The 19545-nt window shown below is 40.7% G+C and overlaps 1 protein-coding gene across 3 annotated transcripts; it reads left to right on the forward strand.

Moving 5' to 3' along the window:
* The first annotated feature begins 3719 nt into the window (after positions 1–3719).
* LOC117504273 (microsomal glutathione S-transferase 1-like) lies at positions 3720–6495 on the forward strand. Of its 3 annotated transcripts, none has more exons than XM_034163698.1 (4): positions 3720–3778; positions 4855–4983; positions 5221–5312; positions 5661–6495. In XM_034163698.1, exons 2-4 carry the CDS (start codon positions 4867–4869, stop codon positions 5905–5907), a joined length of 456 nt encoding a protein of 151 aa, XP_034019589.1. In that variant the 5' UTR covers positions 3720–3778; positions 4855–4866; the 3' UTR covers positions 5908–6495. The 3 variants fall into 3 exon arrangements, with proteins under 3 accessions (XP_034019589.1, XP_034019590.1, XP_034019591.1); XM_034163699.1 differs by having other exon boundaries at positions 3725–3778; positions 4852–4983; XM_034163700.1 differs by having other exon boundaries at positions 3754–3770; positions 4848–4983.
* The last annotated feature ends 13050 nt before the right edge of the window (positions 6496–19545 follow it).

Consider the following 19545-nt stretch of genomic DNA (forward strand, 5'->3'; position numbering starts at 1 on the left):
TAAGAGCCATTTTGAAGGGAAAGGACCCCCCAGTGAGCGTGCCAGGCCACCCCACTCACTGAGTTACCGTCCGACACACAACTCGCTTTCCACTGTTATGAAGAGAAATCTACAAACCACTGAGATGTCAGGACAGTTCCACTAGTTCTCATCTTGTAGAAGTTCTGTATTTGTCTGTGGACATGTTTTGGACACGATCTGTAGAATGTTGTGCCACGGCTTCCTTTCTGCACGGTGCGTTCTGCTGCTCAGGTCTGTGCCACGGCTCAGATCACACTACGTGCACCGTTATTAGACCACTATTAGTGTGCACAAATGTTATGTAACTAAATGAAAAACTAAAATTGTATCATCTCATTCGTTCATTTTCCTTCGTTTACTATTTTCATTGATTAGAACTCTCCACAGTGGCGGCTCCTGGCAAATTTCTCAGGGGGGTAGTTGCTGCATTGATGGCTAAAGTGACTAATTCAGTAATTAACATATGGTTAATTCAACAATCGTATAGTGCAAAATAGTCATCCTACTAACTTGCCATTGTCTTTCACCTCATGTAGTAATACCACTAGTAACCACCAGATAGCAGCACAACACAAAATTTTAGTTTATTACATCTGCCTTTTGTCTGTCTTTTAACAGGATTACATCAAAACTACCACATGGATTTTGACAAAATTTTCGCCACAGATAGATATTAAGCCATGGAAGGCTCCATTAATGTTTTTGAGCTGATCTGGATTCGGACAGGGTGAGATGGAAATGACTGATCTGCTGTGACGCCCCCTAATGGAAGCAGCCAAAAGGAAGCTCTCAGCTTGTGGTGTGTGCCATAAGGACTGTGAAATTCAGAAAATGAAAAGTTGGACAAATTGCACTGGAGAACATATCTTGGTGTCATTTGATGCAGTTTGGCAAGGTGACGGTGGACTGATGCTGGAGGCCCTCAGCCTGTGGCGTGTACCAAAAGGATTTTTAAATTCCAGAAAGAAGCAAGGTGGATGAATAAACATGCACTGAACATGGAACAGCCTTGGAAACACGACAATACAAACACAAGTACATTTTTCTTGTCTTCAGTTCTTTTATGTGGGATTTTTGTGTACTTATGTGTATTATTTTATGTGCTTATTATGAATAATAATAACATGTGACTTTTCAGCATTTAAGTCACAAGATCTCCCAAACATAAAAAATGTGACTTAAAGTTATGTTACTAAATAAGATTTTCTTGCCTTTCATTTTGTTGTGTAGAATTATTCAGTCAGACTGAGTAACTTCACTCTGTCCAGGGACCTAAAGACTCCATGAGCTCTTCCCAGATGTGAAAGGTTCACGATCCAGAGACATGAACAAAAAGTGTTCAACAAAAAACTACTGCAATAATAACGACTAACTGTGAGTTTGCTGGTTTTCCATCCAGTTATTGTTTCATGGTTTCAGCTGAACAAACCCTCATTAAATAAAATGTCTCCTGGTTCTGCTGCTTGGCGCTGGTTGTTTTTTTTGTGTTTTTGCTCTTAGACCTGGACCCGGACAAGGTGAAATGAACCCCACCTGGATAAGTTAACCAGCATGTGTTTATCCCACAGACAGCAGTTAAAACCTTCACAGGTATCAATCTCAGGGTCACCTTCCAAACTCTGATTATATTCTGCCAAATTTTGCTGCACCTGGCTGTGTGTGTGTGTGTGTCAGGCGCTCAGCATCCTGCTCCCATTGATCGGCTGCGTGACACTGCTGAATGCAATGTGCACGTCGCTGCTGATCAATAAAAAAAATGTATGTACTTACAGCCGAGGAGGCATTCCGTAATGAAATCAATATCTGTGCTCGGCTTGTGGCATGAAGATCACTGGTCCAGCTGTTATACAGTCATTGTTGTCATCGCCCACCGGCGCAACCTGGAAACCGAAACAAATCAATGGCAGCAAATCGCAGCCAGCATCCCAATTAGGGACAGAAGTCCTCCTCTGCCATCACGGAACCAGATGGGACGACCTGTGTGTAAGCAGGGTGATGGGTCAGATCCAGATCAGACATTTAGCTTGAACGTCATGAGGAAACAGCTCACAGTGTGGAGTGAAGAACATGTCAGGATGTCTGCTGGAACCTCACTGATCACAAGAACCACCTGATGACAACCGGATCTCAAATCATCCACTTGATTTCTATATAAGCTGACTCCAGCTAAAGATCACAGGGGTGGAGCCTATCCTCCCAGCAGTCAGAGGGTGTGATGTGAGGAACACCCTAAATCCACACTCATGGGGGCACTTAGCACGAAAACAGTCAGCAGACAATCACTGTCGAGCTGGATGTGAAAACTGTCTAACAGTACGAATGGCCACACATTTTCTAAGTGCCATGCGAGCGGTGTTAGATGTTCGTGTGTGTCACTTGGAATGTGGCCAACACCTGCCGCGGGAGGGTTTGATGGGCCATCACAGCAGACACTCTGTCTTTCAGCCGCTGGTGTGCACAAATAGTTGTAGCAACAGATGTACGAGGCGTTGGAGGCAGCTACGAATTTACACATATTGCATATAGATTCCTGCTTCATGTGCAGTTCAACCACATTCGTACTATGTGTGAAGAGTTGTTAGTGTTGAGTTAGCAGAAGTTAGTGTGCCTGGTGATGTCCGCGAAATGTCTTGTAAATGACTCCAGAGATCAGGTTACAGAAACAGTGTTTTCAGTTTTAGAAGTGTTTATTTCTTGCTAGCTTTCAGAGAATACATGAGAAACGTGTTATATAAACACATAAAGGAAGCGGTTTTGCAGAGACCTCCCACTGACGTCACCCGTGTCACTCAAAAAAAAAAAAAGGAACAGAATGTGACTTTTACCACACTCACTCACTCATCTTCAACCCCTTACTCCAATTAGGGGTTGCGGCGGGCTGGAGCCTATTGCAGCAGTCACAGAGTGTAAGGCGGGTTTCACCCACGATAGGACACCAGTCTGTGACAGGGTCACATACAGACAAAGAAACGCATTCACACCTATGGATAGTTTAAAGTTTCCAGTCCACCTAACCTGCATGTCTTTGGATGCGGGAGGGAGCCAGAGGGAACCCACACAAACATGGGGAGAACACACAAACTCTACAAAGAAAGGACACAAGTGGGAATCGAACCCATGACCTTCTTGCTGTGAGGCAACAGTGCTAACCACTAAGCCACTGTGCTGCCACAGTGTGACTTTTAGCCTCTTAAAATAGGTCAAAGTTAGCTATCTTTGAACTGGCAGTAATCGGACTGGACAGACAGACGGACGGACGGATGCAAAGTCTTCCCGATGGCCATATCAACACTTCAGGGTATCAGATCAGTGTGTCTTTGTGTGTGTCTGCATCATGTGGACATTCTCACCGAGTTCTTTTCTGGATGTTTGTGTCTGATCCACATTATTTTTCCTCTTATTTGTCCTGCTGGTCAGATTTCATTTGGTCTTTTTGACTTCTGTGGTTTTGTTGGTGTTGTTTGTTTGTTTTGTCTTTTTGTTTACATTTCTTCTCCACCGAGTTTTGGTTTGTTGTCAGTTGTGGAACTTCAGAATCCATAATTCATGCTTCACTTCTTATTTTCTTACTGTTTTGGAACTCGGAGTACTCTTCAGACAGTGCAAGTCACAATCTGACAGTTGTGTCCTGACACGAACCAATCCGGCCCTCGGGAGTGCAGCGTTGTGTTGCGTTGCCCCTCCTCCTCCTCACAGGGTCAGATTGTGCAACAGACACAGACCTGCTGCACTCCTGCAGAGTCACTCGGGCGCTCAGGTAAGTCCGGCTCATCAAAACCAGAACAGACCGGATCTCTGCTGATCTTTACTGCATGTGTTGGAACGTCTCTCCGGGTGAACTTTTGTCTTTATTATTATTATTTTTGTCTCCTTGGAATCTTGTAACTTGCAGGTTAAGTGCAAAGTTTATCGAATGGTTTTGCTGTTGCTCAATCACGCAGCTCCCTGTGGTGGGCCGCCACCCACACAGGGAGTTTCTGGTTGAGGCCAAAGTTTAATCAGTAAAACTGACGGCCTGAAATCTGTTTGAAAGCAAATGTTTGTCAGAATTCTAGTTTTTTGTTTTGTTGTTTTGTCATTTTGTGTATTCAAAGATTAGTTTTTAAATATTAGTTTTTGTAGAAGATAATCATAAAACTGAAGCTGTTGCTATAAATCTTCCTCCCTGAGCTGCTCAGGGAGCACAAAGCATTTAGAACACAAAGTGTTTAGATCACAAAGCGTTTAGAACACAAAGCGTTTAGAACACAAAGTGTTTAGAACACAAAGTGTTTAGAACACAAAGCGTTTAGAACACAAAGCGTTTAGAACACAAAGTGTTTAGAACACAAAGTGTTTAGAACACAAGGGGTTTAGATCACAAAGCGTTTAGAACACAAAGCGTTTAGAACACAAAGCGTTTAGATCCCAAAGTGTTTAGAACACAAAGCGTTTAGACCCCAAAATATTTAGATCACAAAGCATTTAGAACACAAAAGGCTTAGATCACACAAAGTGTTTAGAACCCAAAGCATGTAAAACACAAAGTGTTTAGATCACAAAGCGTTTAGAACACAAAGTATTGAGAACACAAAGCATTTAGAACACAAAGCGTTTAGAACACAAAGCGTTTAGAACACAAAGTGATCTGTAGAGTGGCTTCAGAATAAACGGGAGATATTTGGTGCACAGACGAAGTCGTTAATTACGGGTTCAGACTTGGAAAAAGGGCGGTGTCAGGAGAAGGAGCGCTGACAGAAGAAGTCTTCTGGGGCTGGTGAAGTTGAGTCGTGTTCTCTTTTGAATATTTGTTTGTTTTTTGTTTGTTTGCTGAAACGATGACCTTCAAAGTAGAACCCAGCAGAGATGGTAAAACTGATGGAAGATGAGGTGATGGTGGCCTTCGCCACCTACGCCACCATCGTCATTGTGAAGATGATGCTGATGGCGCCATTGACCGCGTACTACCGTATCAGACGAGGGGTAAGTGCTGCAGGTCTGAGGGGGTCCGACTGGTCCCTGTTGATGCTTTGGCTGATGAAGCGTTGAGGTTGTTCACCCAGTGACCCTTAATTGCAATAAGTGGTTATAGAAAATGAATGAATGGATGAAAACCTCAAAGACAGACCCAGAAAGATCTTAAGACACGTCTCACGTACAGCTGCACTGCACGTGTCCAGGGGGGCGGGGTTTTGACACAGACTGTTTGTGTCCATTTAGGCGTTTTCCAACGAAGAAGATGTGGGCACAAAGTCTGCAGAGGAGAAAAAGAAGCTGCTAAGAACGGACCCGGACGTGGAGCGTGTTCGAAGGTTGGTTACTCTTGAGATGCAGATTTTAACTTCACCTCCTGTAAATGTGAAGAGTGATTTTTTTTTGACAGTCACCAAATCCAGAGTCACCTGATTCCTGTGGTCCAGGTTGTACTGTGTAAAGGTGTTCTAACCTGGCTTTTGTTCACCCCAGCAGATGATTTCACTGCCTCATTCTGAGCAGAACACAGCAGTGACTTTGCCTGAGGTGAAGGTTGAGAAGGAAACCAGCTGTTGGGCTTCATGGCTTAGCTTGACATTTCTACACCTGTTGGACAAGTTGTGTGTTGTTGTTACTGTGTCACTACAAGCAGCATTCAGTCACGTTCTACACTGTGTGCACTACAGATGCCATCAGAATGATCTGGAGAACATCGTTCCGTTCTTGGTGTTGGGCCTGCTCTATGCCCTGACCGGACCTGATCTCTGGACCGCTTTGCTGCACTATCGCCTCTTCACCGGGTCTCGAATCTTCCACACCATTTCCTACGTTGCCGCTCTGCCCCAACCCTGCAGGGGTCTGTCCTGGCTCGTGGGCTTGGTGACCACCTTCTCCATGGCCTACAAGGTGCTCAGCACAGTCCTGCTCCAGTAGGTGTTGAACCATCACCAGCACTCGTCTACTTCACTCAAGCAAATGTTGCTCTGCAGCGCCACGTAAATTCTTAGATTAGCCTTAAATCATGCTGCGGTGATCGAATGGGGCTCGGTTTGTGATTCTTATTATTACAGGTGTATTTTGGGGGCCTGCGCGGTAAAATGAACAGACAGATGGAGGTAAACGTTCTGAGCTGGTGTGCAGTTGCAGTAACCCTCCCACATATTGCACAATCTGTGACTAACTTCCACAAACCTCAAACACCCACAAGAAAAACCTGTTTTATCTCTCAGGAACTGTGCAGATCAAAGTCGGTGGTGATTCTGAACTGTGTGAAAAACAGTAAACCTGAGTGTCTAAGTATCTCCACATTTAGAAGTAACTTCATTAATGACAATAGAGATCAGAATCCTGCACTGGAACCTGAAACAAACCATTCACACGTGAAGGCAGCAACAACAGCAGGCCAGATATGTGCAAAATATGACATTTTTATGGTAAAAGCACCAAAAAGAGTACAAGTTTCACCTGTCAAAAAATGACAACTGAAGAGTTTCTAAACACAATAAACTTTTTTTTTCTGTATTGTCTGCTCTTGAGTGTGTGATTTTTATGTGTTGTGTACTTTTTACTATTATTGCAATTTGCTTTAGTGCTCTGACAACAATCTATATTATATTACACTGGTCAAAAAAAAAAAAAAAAAAACATTTCTTCCATGCAGTTTGAGAATTAGGGTCATTTTGATTTAAGGTCATTTTGATTTAGGGTCATTTTGTGGTGCTGAATCTGAATCTCAGCTCGGATTTCTTCTATGACATCACGTTTTTTGTAATCTGCATGTTCCTTATTGATGGATGACGCAAAAGTTGCTCGTTCACGCACAGGTTTGATGCCACTAATCAAAAGCAGCTTCAAAAGTGTAGTTTTTAAATCAGGTTTACATAATGTGAGCAAGAGCCGTCATGTCAGCTGTCCTCAGTTTGTCCGCGATTGAAGTTACGCACATGCACGCAGGCATGTCAGAGGTGGGACAACTGTCAAGTCATTCTCAAGTCATTAATCTGCAAATCTCAAGTCAGTTTGCAAACATTTTTTGGGCATTATGACTTGAGACAACATGTGGGTCCTTTCTGTGTGGTTTTCTCCTCCAAAGTTTATCAAACCTCCAAAACCTTAAGTGAAGCTTTGAATTATGGCATAAGGAGTCTGAATATATGCAACATTCTGTCTTTAATTCTGTTTGTCACTCAAATGATGATTACACACACACACACAGACTCCATTCAACTGCAATTACACAGAATTTATGACATGTCACATGACATGCCATAAATTACATGACGTAATTTATGACATTTATGACGTGTAATTTCACACACACGTGACATGTCTGTGCAAAATTTTATGTTTTTGTCAGAAAACACACATAAGCTTCCAAACTTGTGGAAACCAAACCAAACCAAACAAACCAAACAGACAATCCAAACCTAACCAAACAATCCAAACCAAACAAACCAAACAATCAATCCAAACCTAACCAAACCAAACCCAACCAAACAAACCAAACAAACTAAACCTAACCCAACCAAACAAACCAAACAGACAATCCAAACCTAACCCAACCAAACAATCCAAACCAAACAATCAATCCAAACCTAACCAAACCAAACAAACCAAACAATCAATCCAAACCTAACCAAACCAAACAAACCAAACAATCAATCCAAACCTAACCAAACCAAACAATCCAAACCTAACCAAACCAAACAATCCAAACCTAACCAAACCAAACAAACCAAACAATCAATCCAAACCTAACCAAACCAAACAATCCAAACCTAACCAAACCAAACAATCCAAACCAAACAAACCAAACAATCAATCCAAACCTAACCCAACCAAACAAACCAAACAAACTAAACCTAACCCAACCAAACAAACCAAACAGACAATCCAAACCTAACCCAACCAAACAATCCAAACCAAACAAACCAAACAATCAATCCAAACCTAACCAAACCAAACAAACCAAACAATCAATCCAAACCTAACCAAACCAAACCCAACCAAACAAACCAAACCTAACCCAACCAAACAAACTAAACCTAACCAAACCAAACAGACAATCCAAACCTAACCAAACCAAACCAAACAATCCAAACCAAACAAACCAATCAATCCAAACCTAACCAAACCAAACCCAACCAAACAAACCAAACAAACTAAACCTAACCAAACCAAACAAACTAAACCTAACCAAACCAAACAAACCAAACAGACAATCCAAACCAAACCAAACAGACAATCCAAACCTAACCAAACAGACAATCCAAACCTAACCAAACAGACAATCCAAACCTAACCAAACAAACCAAACCAAACAAACCAAACCAAACAGACAATCCAAACCAAACCCAAACAAACCAAACCAAACAAACAATCCAAACCCAACCAAACCTAACCAAACAAACCACACCAAACCAAACAGACAATCCAAACCAAACAAACAATCCAAACCAAACAAACAATCCAGACCCAACCAAACCTAACCAAACAAACCAAACCAAACAAACCAAACCAAACCAAACAGACAATCCAAACCAAACAAACAATCCAAACCCAACCAAACAGACAATCCAAACCAAACAAACAATCCAAACCCAACCAAACCTAACCAAACAATGCGCAACACTGTGTGTGTGTGTGTGTGTGTGCGTGCGTGATGCTCCACCTCTGGGGAATAAACCATTTACGGTATGTGTTTGTGTATGTTAGCAGCAGTGATGCCGGTAACTCTAATCTGACCACTTTTTTAGTAACGAGTAATCTAACGCGTTAATCTTTCCAAATCAGTAATCAGATTAAAGTTACTTCTCCAAGTCACTGTGCGTTACTATTATTTTTCATTGTGGGTCGACAGCAGCATTAAACTTGGTCTGTGGGCAGGAGGTCGGGGTTCGACTGAACTGCCCACTTTAAGTGAGCTGTGAGCTTTTCATCCACGGTTTTTTGCAGCTGCTCGACTCGTCCTCACTTCTTAAAGCGCGGTGATCAGCACACCTGCACTGAGCTTTACAAAGACATTTTTATACTTTTTTTCCTCCTTTATTTAGAGCTGAGCCGCTCTGTATCTGGTCATTAAAAACAGCTGATCCTCCGCGACGCGTCAACAACTAACACTATTTTCCACTCAAATGCACCTAAACTCTCTTTCTGAGGACCACATGATGTGAAAACGCAATAAAACTTTCTTACCTGTAAATCTGGTCCTGTTTTCTGCATAAATAAATGTTATCCATTCTTTGTGCTCAAACGCCAAAGCAGGGGTGAATCCAGATGGAATGGGGGCGTGGGGGAGGGATGTGCCCCCTCACAACACCCCTAGATTAAAGGTCCAGTTTTGAAGCCGTTTTTTACTACAACTACTAATACTACTTAAAATAATAATAATTTCGACAAGTAAAATGTTTAGAGAATTTAAATGTTAGAAAAATGTTAGAATTTAATAGTTACATTTATAAACAATGTAGGTTTGAAATTGCAAGTTTTACTGTTACAGTGCTGTCAGCAGTTAAATATGAGGTCAAGAAAGAGGTCTTTATTTTACTTTTTATAAAACAAGTATTTATTTTCATTGAAGTCAAGAAAGGGTGACTATAAAGTGAGTTTTGGCAAAACAGGTATCATTGTCATGTTGACGTGGCAGAGGGTTGTTGTCAGCAGCTGGGAAAGTAACTAAAAAAGTAACTAGTAATCTAACTTAGTTACTTTTTCAATTGAGTAATCAGTAAAGTAACTAAGTTACTTTTCAAGGAGTAATCAGTAATCAGTAATTGGATTACTTTTTCAAAGTAACTGTGGCAACACTGGTTAGCAGTACATATTTCATTAAAAGTTAAAAATAGTGCGGAGAGTGAAAGACTGTTTAGCTTAGTGTCACATTAATAGAGCCTTTATTGTCATTGCACATATATCCGTACAACAAAACTTGTCCTCTGCATTTAACCATCCTAATTACAGTTAGACACAATCTAACCACTAGGGGCAGTGTGCAGCCACAGTCCGGCAGCCAGGGACCAACTGCAGATGAAGAGACGCTGCCTTGGTCAGGGGCAGAGAAAGGAGCAGACCCTAAATAAGCAGGTTTTTGATTGTGGGAGGGAACCAGAGGAAACTCACACAGACACGGGGAGAACATGCAAACTCCACACAGCAAGGCCGGGAATCAATCCCACAAACTTTTTGCTGTGAGGCACCAGTCCTAACCACTAAGACACCATGCCATTCAGAGAAGCTTCTTTTCATCAAAAAGAATCTGTCCCTCACATTTTCCAAAAAGGCTTTTCGTCCTCACAGACAGAAGTAAAGTTACTGATGGACAGATTCAGTGTTGTATATTTTACAGGTTCCATTTCAGTCAGATGTCTGTCAGCGTCATGTTTGTTCAGAAACACAAGTCAAAAAGTGAAGTTACGTGATTAAAGTGAAATGTTTGTAAATAGAAACAAAGCTAATGATATTGCAGCAGTTACAGTCAAAAAGTAAAGAACAACTGATGAATAAAACATGTTTTTAAAGTCATCATAAAACTGTAATGGTATCATTAAGTATTGATATCGGTACTCGGAATCGACGAGTACCAAAATGTATGTACTCGTACTCTGTCTGTAAAAAAGTGATATGCATTCCTAGTGAAAATATTTGAGTTGACTTAATGCAAACTTCAGCAGGGGTGGTGACCAAGCGGTTACTGCGTTTGGTTTGTGTACAGAGGGCTCCCGGTTCAAACCCCTGCCACATGGAGTTGTGTCAGGAAGAGCATCTGGTGTAAATCAGCATGCAGATCCACCGCAGCTCTGCTGTGGTGACCCCAAGTGGAAGAACAAGGGAGCAGCTGAAGGGACTAACGTTTACTTAATGAACACTTTCACTGAATTGTAATCATGCGGTACATGTAGCACATAACCAAAACTTTTAAGTTCTGGGAACAATTGACTTTTAAGTTTATGAACTCAAAAATATTGTGGCAATTGATTGCCTCAATATTTTTGAGTTCTGATAACTTGTTTGGGTTTACAGAGCAATCAATCATGTTTATGGATTAATTTCCTCTTTAAGTCTGGGATAGTCCAGAAACCAGACGGTCATTTGAAGTGAACTCTGACCTCAGATGTCAAAGCCTGTTTTCCTTCAGTGTCCCGTGTTGTTACTTTAAAGACGTGGTGATTTGTATCTCAAAATAAAGAAAACTTTTTTAACTTTATGTATTTTCTACCATCATACAGTTGCTGAAAATTAAACTCCGTATTCTGTACTTTTGACTGTAATTACAATTTGATGGTGCCTCACTGTGTTTGTAATTTTGACCATAATTTTCAAATATATGCATCCGTTATGTGTCCAGTGAAAAACCACACATACGCTGACTGTCATTATTACATTTTTTTCTAGGAACAGATAAAATTACTTTAATATATGCACAAATACTTTTCTGAGCAAAATACTATCTAAATATTCTTAGCACACCATAAATCCCGTTACTCACAGTGGAGGCACTCAGTCGATGCCAGCGTTAGCATCATGCTATGTGACGCCTGCTAACATCGCGCTACGTGTTTGTTAAAGAAAACTCAATAACACTGATGATTTATGTGTGCGACGTTACACAACCCACCAGCTTAGCTTCAATATTTTTATTTAATTTGTATCATGTTGTAGGGATTTGCTTTCAGTTTGAGTTTAGGGCCAGTAATTTTACAATTTTTATATAAGAAACCTGAATTATGTTTGTGTTTGAAATGGCAGAAACAAACTAAAAGGTGTCACATCCAAGGGGGTAAATACAATTATGAACCTTAACTGGATTAAATATATCATTTAGAAGGATTTTCCCAATAATTACTCTGAGGAAACATGAATGATTTAATTCAGTTACAACCAAATTATCGGCTCTGATCGTAATAAAGTAGATAAAGAATAACGTATATAAAGAAACCTGCCACCTTAGCTGTTTTTACTTGGGAGATTTTATGTACCTTTAAGTTTAATTTAATAAATTTACTATAATATATATGTAGGTGTCTTTATTTGGGGGGGATTTCGGCTACAGTAGAGTGGATTTATTCACGGGAATTGTTCTCGTGTCATATTACATTTACAGTAATTGTCCTCATTGATGGACTGTAAATTGCTGCAAACTAAAATTTTTAATGGTAATGGAAACCAGGGCATGGTGAATCAAAAAAAAAAATTTTAAATCAATTTTAAACACCTTTAAATTCCACTTGGGGAGACATAAATAACACAACCTTATAAACAATAACTTGCTGTATTAAATCCACAATTGAATGACCTAAACCTGTGCATAATGTGTTTATGGTGCCACAAAACATCATTTCTGATCCACTGTGCCCCGACTTCCCCTATTCTAATACTTCTTTTTGTTCATGTACTACATTTAGCGCAGTGAATTTAATAACTATCGACTAATAAAGAATAATCTTTAGCAATGTTTCCAGGTGATCAAAGAAACCTGCATTATGACATCATAAAGCAGACCAGGGTTACTTTTATATACTGTACACCTGTTATTAAAATGTTTGCATGAAAATATTAATTATTTAAAAATGCTGTTCTTGTAAAGGGTCCAGAATATTGGTGGGGTGGAGCCTGGACTCATTTGTCTCTTCCACTAGAAGTCAGCAGCCTGGCTCCTCTCTTATGGACCAGGTGCAGCTCTTAAAAATGCTTTTGCTCAAACCACCGTTAGATTTACAGGAAATGATTTACAGTTTTTATTCCACTTCCAGCCAAGCAGCGCACACAAACACAGCGCAGAATGCAACAAATTTATGCAAAGACTTTCTGAAATGAATGTCTAAAAACACTCACCGTGAGAGGAAAAGATGGAGGCAGCTGTGATGTTTGAGCTGCTGATAGGATGAAGGCCTCACGCTGCACCTGAAGGTCAAACCAGAACAGCAGAACCCATGGCTGGGTGCTGGAGACAGTGCCGTGAGAATCACCGTGACGGCTGCTCCTCCACCGCGTCCGTCCATCCGCCTGTAGGCAGAACAGTTTCATGGTGGCTGGTTTGCTGGTGACCTTTGGTCCTCTGGGGTCTGTTGTTGTTCCTCAGATGATCCCGGCATTTCCTCGGTGGACTGAAGGAGATGGAAGCTACTGAACGTTTGCTTGTGCGAGTCACATGTGAGATTCGTCTGGAGCGTCTTTGACTTCAGCTCTGATCATCTGCATCCAAGAACTGAACAAGCACCAAGTCCATGTTTCCATTTCACTTTACAGAAATGACAGAAAGCTGCAAACAGCTGCTCCACATTTAAACCATCACAGTAGATTAGAGCTGAACGCAAACAATAAATCAGAGCTTTTAGTGCTGCTGTCAGATTGAACTTCTTAATTATAACCACATCACATGAACACATCAAACTCCACACAGAAAGGCCACAGGTGGGAATCAAACCCATGACCTCCTTGCTGTGAGGCAACAGTGCAAACCACTAACCCACCGTGCTGCCCTTTATCATTATTATTTAAAATGTGTTTTTCCTTTGTTGTTTTAGGAACATGTTAGCAGATAGAACAGGGGCGGATCTAGATTCAAGTGAAGGCAGGATGGCATGGGGTCTCTGGGGCATCACCCCCCCAACCCCAAGACAAAAAAAACACAAAAACAAATCTGCAGCCTTTTTCCTGTGTATCTTTAATTGTGTATCTGTCATACACAATTTTTATTTTAAACATTTGAGCTCTTCTGCAGCAGCGTTCATCAGTCAGCGTGTTTAGTTTTTCCCACAGTTTGGTCTTTTGTTTTGGAGGTTATTGGAAAAATCACAAGGTCATTTATCACAGTGTGAAATTTGCTGGAATGTTTATGAAGCCAAACAGCAAAACATGTTCCTTGGGACCAGGAGAGTCACTGAAAGTTGCTTCCTGTGGTACTGTCATGGTACCTTCATGGTACCATGAAGGTAGGATTCCTGTAGATGTTCGGCGCCTCCTGACTGTAACTAATCCATTACATACATACATACATATGGCTCACATTGGATTAAAATGTCCCGTCTGATCACACTGTATTTCCGTTAAAAACCCCGAGCAGTCTGGATGTGCACAGTAACAGAGGTACAAATTAAAGTTCAGCTCTGACTCTCACCCAGTGAGAGTACCTAGAAAGTAGGATCAGAGTCATTTCTGTGATTAAAAGTCCAACCGTGTTCAGACTCGGACCTGCAGCCTGACGTGCACCTGTTAAATCAGATACAAACGGCTGTGATTTGACACTTTTCTGCTTTTAATCCTTCATGTGCCATCATATTCTAACAGTTTTTATAGTGCGCAGGCTGATAAATGGATCAGAAAAGTCTGCATCACATTTACATCACGAAGTCAATAAAAGAGGAAACTGTTCAGCTTCCCTTTGATTTGGAGGTGATGATTGTAGAAAGAAAAACTTGTTGAGGGTCAAATTAGTCCAGAATAAAACAAAATCCAGAGACGGAGAACTTTAAAACTGTCACGCATGTCACTGCATGACATGGAGTTACAGCTGTGCAGATGCAGAAATCAGGCTTTAAATTAATTAAATCAATCATCATAAATTGTAAATTGATGTAGATTTGATAGCTTAACTATTTTTATATTTATTGTGGTAGTACTTGTACCTGGATGTGGTTAAATGATTTAAAAGAATGTTGAACACATAAAAGGTTCATTCAGTAGTTCTGTGCAGTTGGAACCAAAATGGCGCCGTGTTCTGAGTTGACGCGGTTCTCTCTAATCACTCGCCCCCCCCCCCCCCCCCCCCCAACAAAGATAAAACATAACCGCTCATTCTCAGGCAGACGTACTGCTACCAAAGCCCGCTAACTCACCCAACAACACACATCACAGCTCAACTCAACTCCCATCATCTAATGTTTGAGTCCTTGTTAAACTCGGGTCCTTGGACCAGGTGGTCCTGGTTTCTTCAGGTACACTCATGAGACCGTGTGGTGTGCTGCTCTTCTGGTGACAGACCACCAGCACCCTGACCTCCTGTTCTGTTCTGGCAAAGATGTGAACTCATCAGAATCCTGGCTGGGACCACAACTGAACACTGAGCAGGACCTTGATCCGTTAACATGCAAAACAAATAAAACCGTCACGACAGATTGGATAAAAGCAACCAAACCGTGTCAGACAAGATGCTGACACACGAAGGACATTTTCACTTCAGGCCAAAGGAAAGGATGCAAGAAAAAAAAAACAGCCAATCAACAGGGCTGTTATGGCAACAACACAACTTCACAAACAAGAAGCAGATAATTTACAAGATTATCATCACTACATTTCTACTGTGTGTGTGTGTGTGTGTGTGTGTGTGCGCTTTGGGGAGCAGGAGGTGATGCACAAATAAGTTTTTTTCTTCACAAGAATCATTTTCTGATAATGTTGCTCTTCAATAAGATGTCATTATTAATCACAGACTTTAACACAAAAGCCCATTTTCTTAATTAAAATTTGGGTGTTTTCAGATAAAGAGAGGCGGATTGTAAATTACTGACTGGAATTGGCAAAAAAAATGATACTGGCAATTCTTTCATTAAAATATTCCCAAATCTGCTTCATATCTTCTTCATTATACGGAGCCATAATGAGTAGATTCAGCAGTCAGATCAATTAATAAATGGAGAAAAGTCCACCTGGGAAACACTCTCATGCATTCTCCATTTTTCACCGCGCTCTGCCAGTCCTCATGAGGGATCACAATTTCTTGTTTTAATATTTTAGTGCTCTAACTTAAGCTTCTGAATTCTCTCCAGGTAGGCCACTAGATCATCTTGACATTTCAAAGTACTGAAACCTTTGGAATAAAGTGTTTTTTATTAAATTCTATTAACATAATTTATGCTTGTCAGGCTCTGCTCCTCAGTGGCAGCTGAGTCGGGCTGCAGAGAGACTTTAGCACATATTTCATCTTCTGGTCCCCTCAGACCTGGTGGCAGAGTGCTGATGATTAGTGCCGGAGACAAACTGCCCAGCACTCAGCGTCATCATTCACCTTCTGCTTCAGACTGACATCAACCACAGGGAGAGTCTTTAGATGATTAATATGAAGCTCGTCACACAGCAATCAGTTCAACAAAGAGCCACGATATTTACCGGTTAGTCAAACACGTCGCACCAGTGTGCTTCATCACACCAACCCTCCCCTGGAACCGCTCGGGGTGCTGGGTCGCAACCACCCAGGCACATAACCGGCCCATCCTCACCTCGAAAGTCTATTAAATTAGGGGCGTGTCCTTGGTCTCCAGACCTCAGGTTCCTCAACTATGAGGCACCTACGTGGTGGATTAAGCATATATGTTCAAAATATCACAGCAGAGATAAGAATAACTTTATTAATCCTGAAGGAAATTGTTTGCCAACGTGCTTAAACAGTAAACATTGCTTTTTTTTTTTTACAGTGAGAACAGTGAATACATCTCATACACAATCAAAAGTGCACCTTAAACCTCGGCGTGTCGTCAGTCAGAGTGAGCTGCAAAAAGTTTGTACCTGAGTTTTCAGAGGTGGTGTTTGTAGTTGCCATCTGCCACGCCGGTGTTTGCCAACCCGGACAGTGGGAATACCACCTCAACCGGCAACTTAGCCCCGCGACTGGACAGCAACAACGTCCGAGGCTCAACGTGGTGAATTCACTGAGGCCGCGCGCTGCGTCATTAGAGCCGCGCGTCACGAGTGCCGCTTCCCCGAGGCCTCGTGCAGCCACCGCGGATCCATCAGCGCGGAAACACCGAGGCCGCGCGGCACCAGCGCAGTGCAGATCCATCCCGGTGACAAACAACGCAGGCTGTTAACATCGGCGATCGACAAGCTGCTCATAAGGTTCTGACAGCGGAGGAAGGTGACGATATTAAAAAATCTCTGGACTTTCTATCAGAGGAGATTTCTGTTGTGAAGCAGCAACAGAAATCAATCATGGATCTGGTGGAGGAGGTGAAGGCATTACGGCTCCAGAATGCCGAGAAAGACCGGCATCTGGTGCAGCTGGAAAATAGAGTGGCTGAATTGGAGCAGTACAGAATTAACGACGTCATCATCACAGGTCTTCACATCAAACCACGGTCCTACGCACAGGCGGTAACAGATGAGAGCGGAGGGGATCCCAGTGAACAGGAGGTCAGCTCTGTGGAAAAACAGGTTGCTGATTTCCTCCTATCTAAAGGTATAGAAATGGATTTAAATAACATTGAAGCGTGCCACCCTCTGCCCCGGAGAAATGACGGTGATAAACGAACCGTCATCATGAGATTCATCAACAGAAAACACAAAACAGCACTGTTAAAACAAGGAAGAAAACTGAAAGGGACAAACGTATTCATCAATGAACATCTCACCAAACGGAATGCCGACATCGCCAGGAAAGCACGCTTCTTGAAGAAACAGGGAAAAATCCAGCACACATGGACTTCAAACTGTAAAATATTCATCAAACTGAACGGATCACCAGAACAAGCAAAAGTCATGGCAATAAGGAACATCGAGGAGCTGGACAAATATGAACAATAGGTATGAGGACTCAAACACATCACAGCACCATGATGCAGACTGGAGCAACCCACTCATCCACATCATCTACACCCGGAGACAAGAGAGACATAATGACTAAGGATAATGATCCGTTTATTTCTGCCCAGGAGCTCTGTCTAGATACATTTAATTATAATAACTCTGCTAACCACCCCTTCGAATCTGAAAATGATCCTGATACCTTTTTCAGTGGGAATATTGTGAGACAGTGCAAATATTTTACAGAAGAACAATTCAAAAATGATAAAATCAGTGATGAAGATTTTTCAATTATACATTTCAACAGCAGAAGTCTTTCTCGTAATCTGTCGACTATTAATGATTGTTTGAAAACATCCAAAAAACGTTTTTCAGTTATTGCAATTTCAGAAACATGGTTAAATGAGGATAATAAAGATCTGGTATATCTTAATGGTTATGAATTGTTCCTGGTTAATAGGCAGACGAGAAGGGGCGGAGGCGTTGCATTGTTTGTAAGGTCAGATTATAACTGTTAACAACATGTCATTTACAGTGGACAACATCATGGAATGTGTTACCATAGAAATGACATCTATAAACTCCAAAAACATAGTTGTTAGTTGCATTTACAGAGCTCCTGGGACAAATATTGACACCTCTGAAGACATTATCTTAGGAATGTACAACAAAATCAACAGAAATAAGCATTTATTTGTCTGTGGAGATTTCAATATAGATTTTTTAAACCCTCACAATCATCCACAAATTACCTCATTTATAAACACCTTGTACTGTTTAGGACTGTTTCCAACCATCATTCATCCTAGCAGAATAACTATGGATACAACAACTCTCATTGACAATATTTTAACTAACGTTATATCCGGTAATCTTAGTGGGGGACTACTGGTCAGTGATATCAGTGATCACTTGCCAATTTTCTCAGTCTTTGAATTGGAGGGTTGTTGTAAGTATCGAAGCAATATCAAATTCATGAGTAGAAAAGTAACACCTGAAACAATTGATAATTTAAGGGAGGATTTATCAAGTCAGAATTGGTCAGATGTTTTTGTTGATGATGTTGACAGGTCATATGATGCTTTCATTTCCATTTTTTCCAGTTTGTATAATAAACACTGTCCATTTGTTGACAAAATATATAGAAATCAATATAGCAACAAACCATGGATAACTAAGGGACTTCAGAGGGCATGTAAAAAGAAAAACGTACTATATAAACAATTCATAAAACTACGAACTAAGGAAGCTGAACGTAAGTATAAAACATATAAGAATAAGTTAATATCATGAGACTCAGTAAAAAAATATATTATAATGAGTTACTTGTCAAAAATAGAAATAACATCAAAAACACATGGAACATATTAAATGAAACAGTAAAAAAGAATAGAGTAACTAGAGATTATCCTTCATTTTTTCAGAGTAACAACTACATCACGATTGATAACGACGAGTCTATTGCTGAACACTTTAATGAATACTTCGTTAATGTGGGTAAAAATCTTGCCAGTAAAATTGACTCATCAACTAATAACTTCTGGGTAAATAATTCAACGTTTAACAAATCTGTTTCAATGTTCATTGGTGGTACTCATGAAAGGGAAATACTTGATCTGGTTCATGCTTCAAAAAGTAAGAAATCGACTGATTTTAATAATTTGGATATGGCTTTATTAAAAAAAGTTATTGATTGTATAGTAAAACCGTTCAATTATATTTGCAATATGTCACTAAGTACTGGTAAATTTCCTTCTCAAATGAAAATAGCCAAAGTAATCCCTCTGTTTAAAACTGGTGACAAACACACATTTTCTAATTATAGACCTATATCACTCCTGCCACAATTTTCCAAAATTTTGGAAAAAAATTTTGCTAAAAGATTAAATGATTATTTACTGAAGCATAACATCATTTGTGAAGAACAATATGGATTCAGAAGGTCTCGAACTACATCACATGTTTGATGGACTTTGTGGAAAGTATAGCAACTGCAATTGACAATAAACAATACACAATAGGTGTTTTTTTTTATTTACAGAAAGCATTTGACACAAT

The sequence above is a fragment of the Thalassophryne amazonica genome, chromosome 22, assembly GCF_902500255.1.
Source record: "Thalassophryne amazonica chromosome 22, fThaAma1.1, whole genome shotgun sequence".
Lineage (NCBI taxonomy): Eukaryota > Metazoa > Chordata > Actinopteri > Batrachoidiformes > Batrachoididae > Thalassophryne > Thalassophryne amazonica.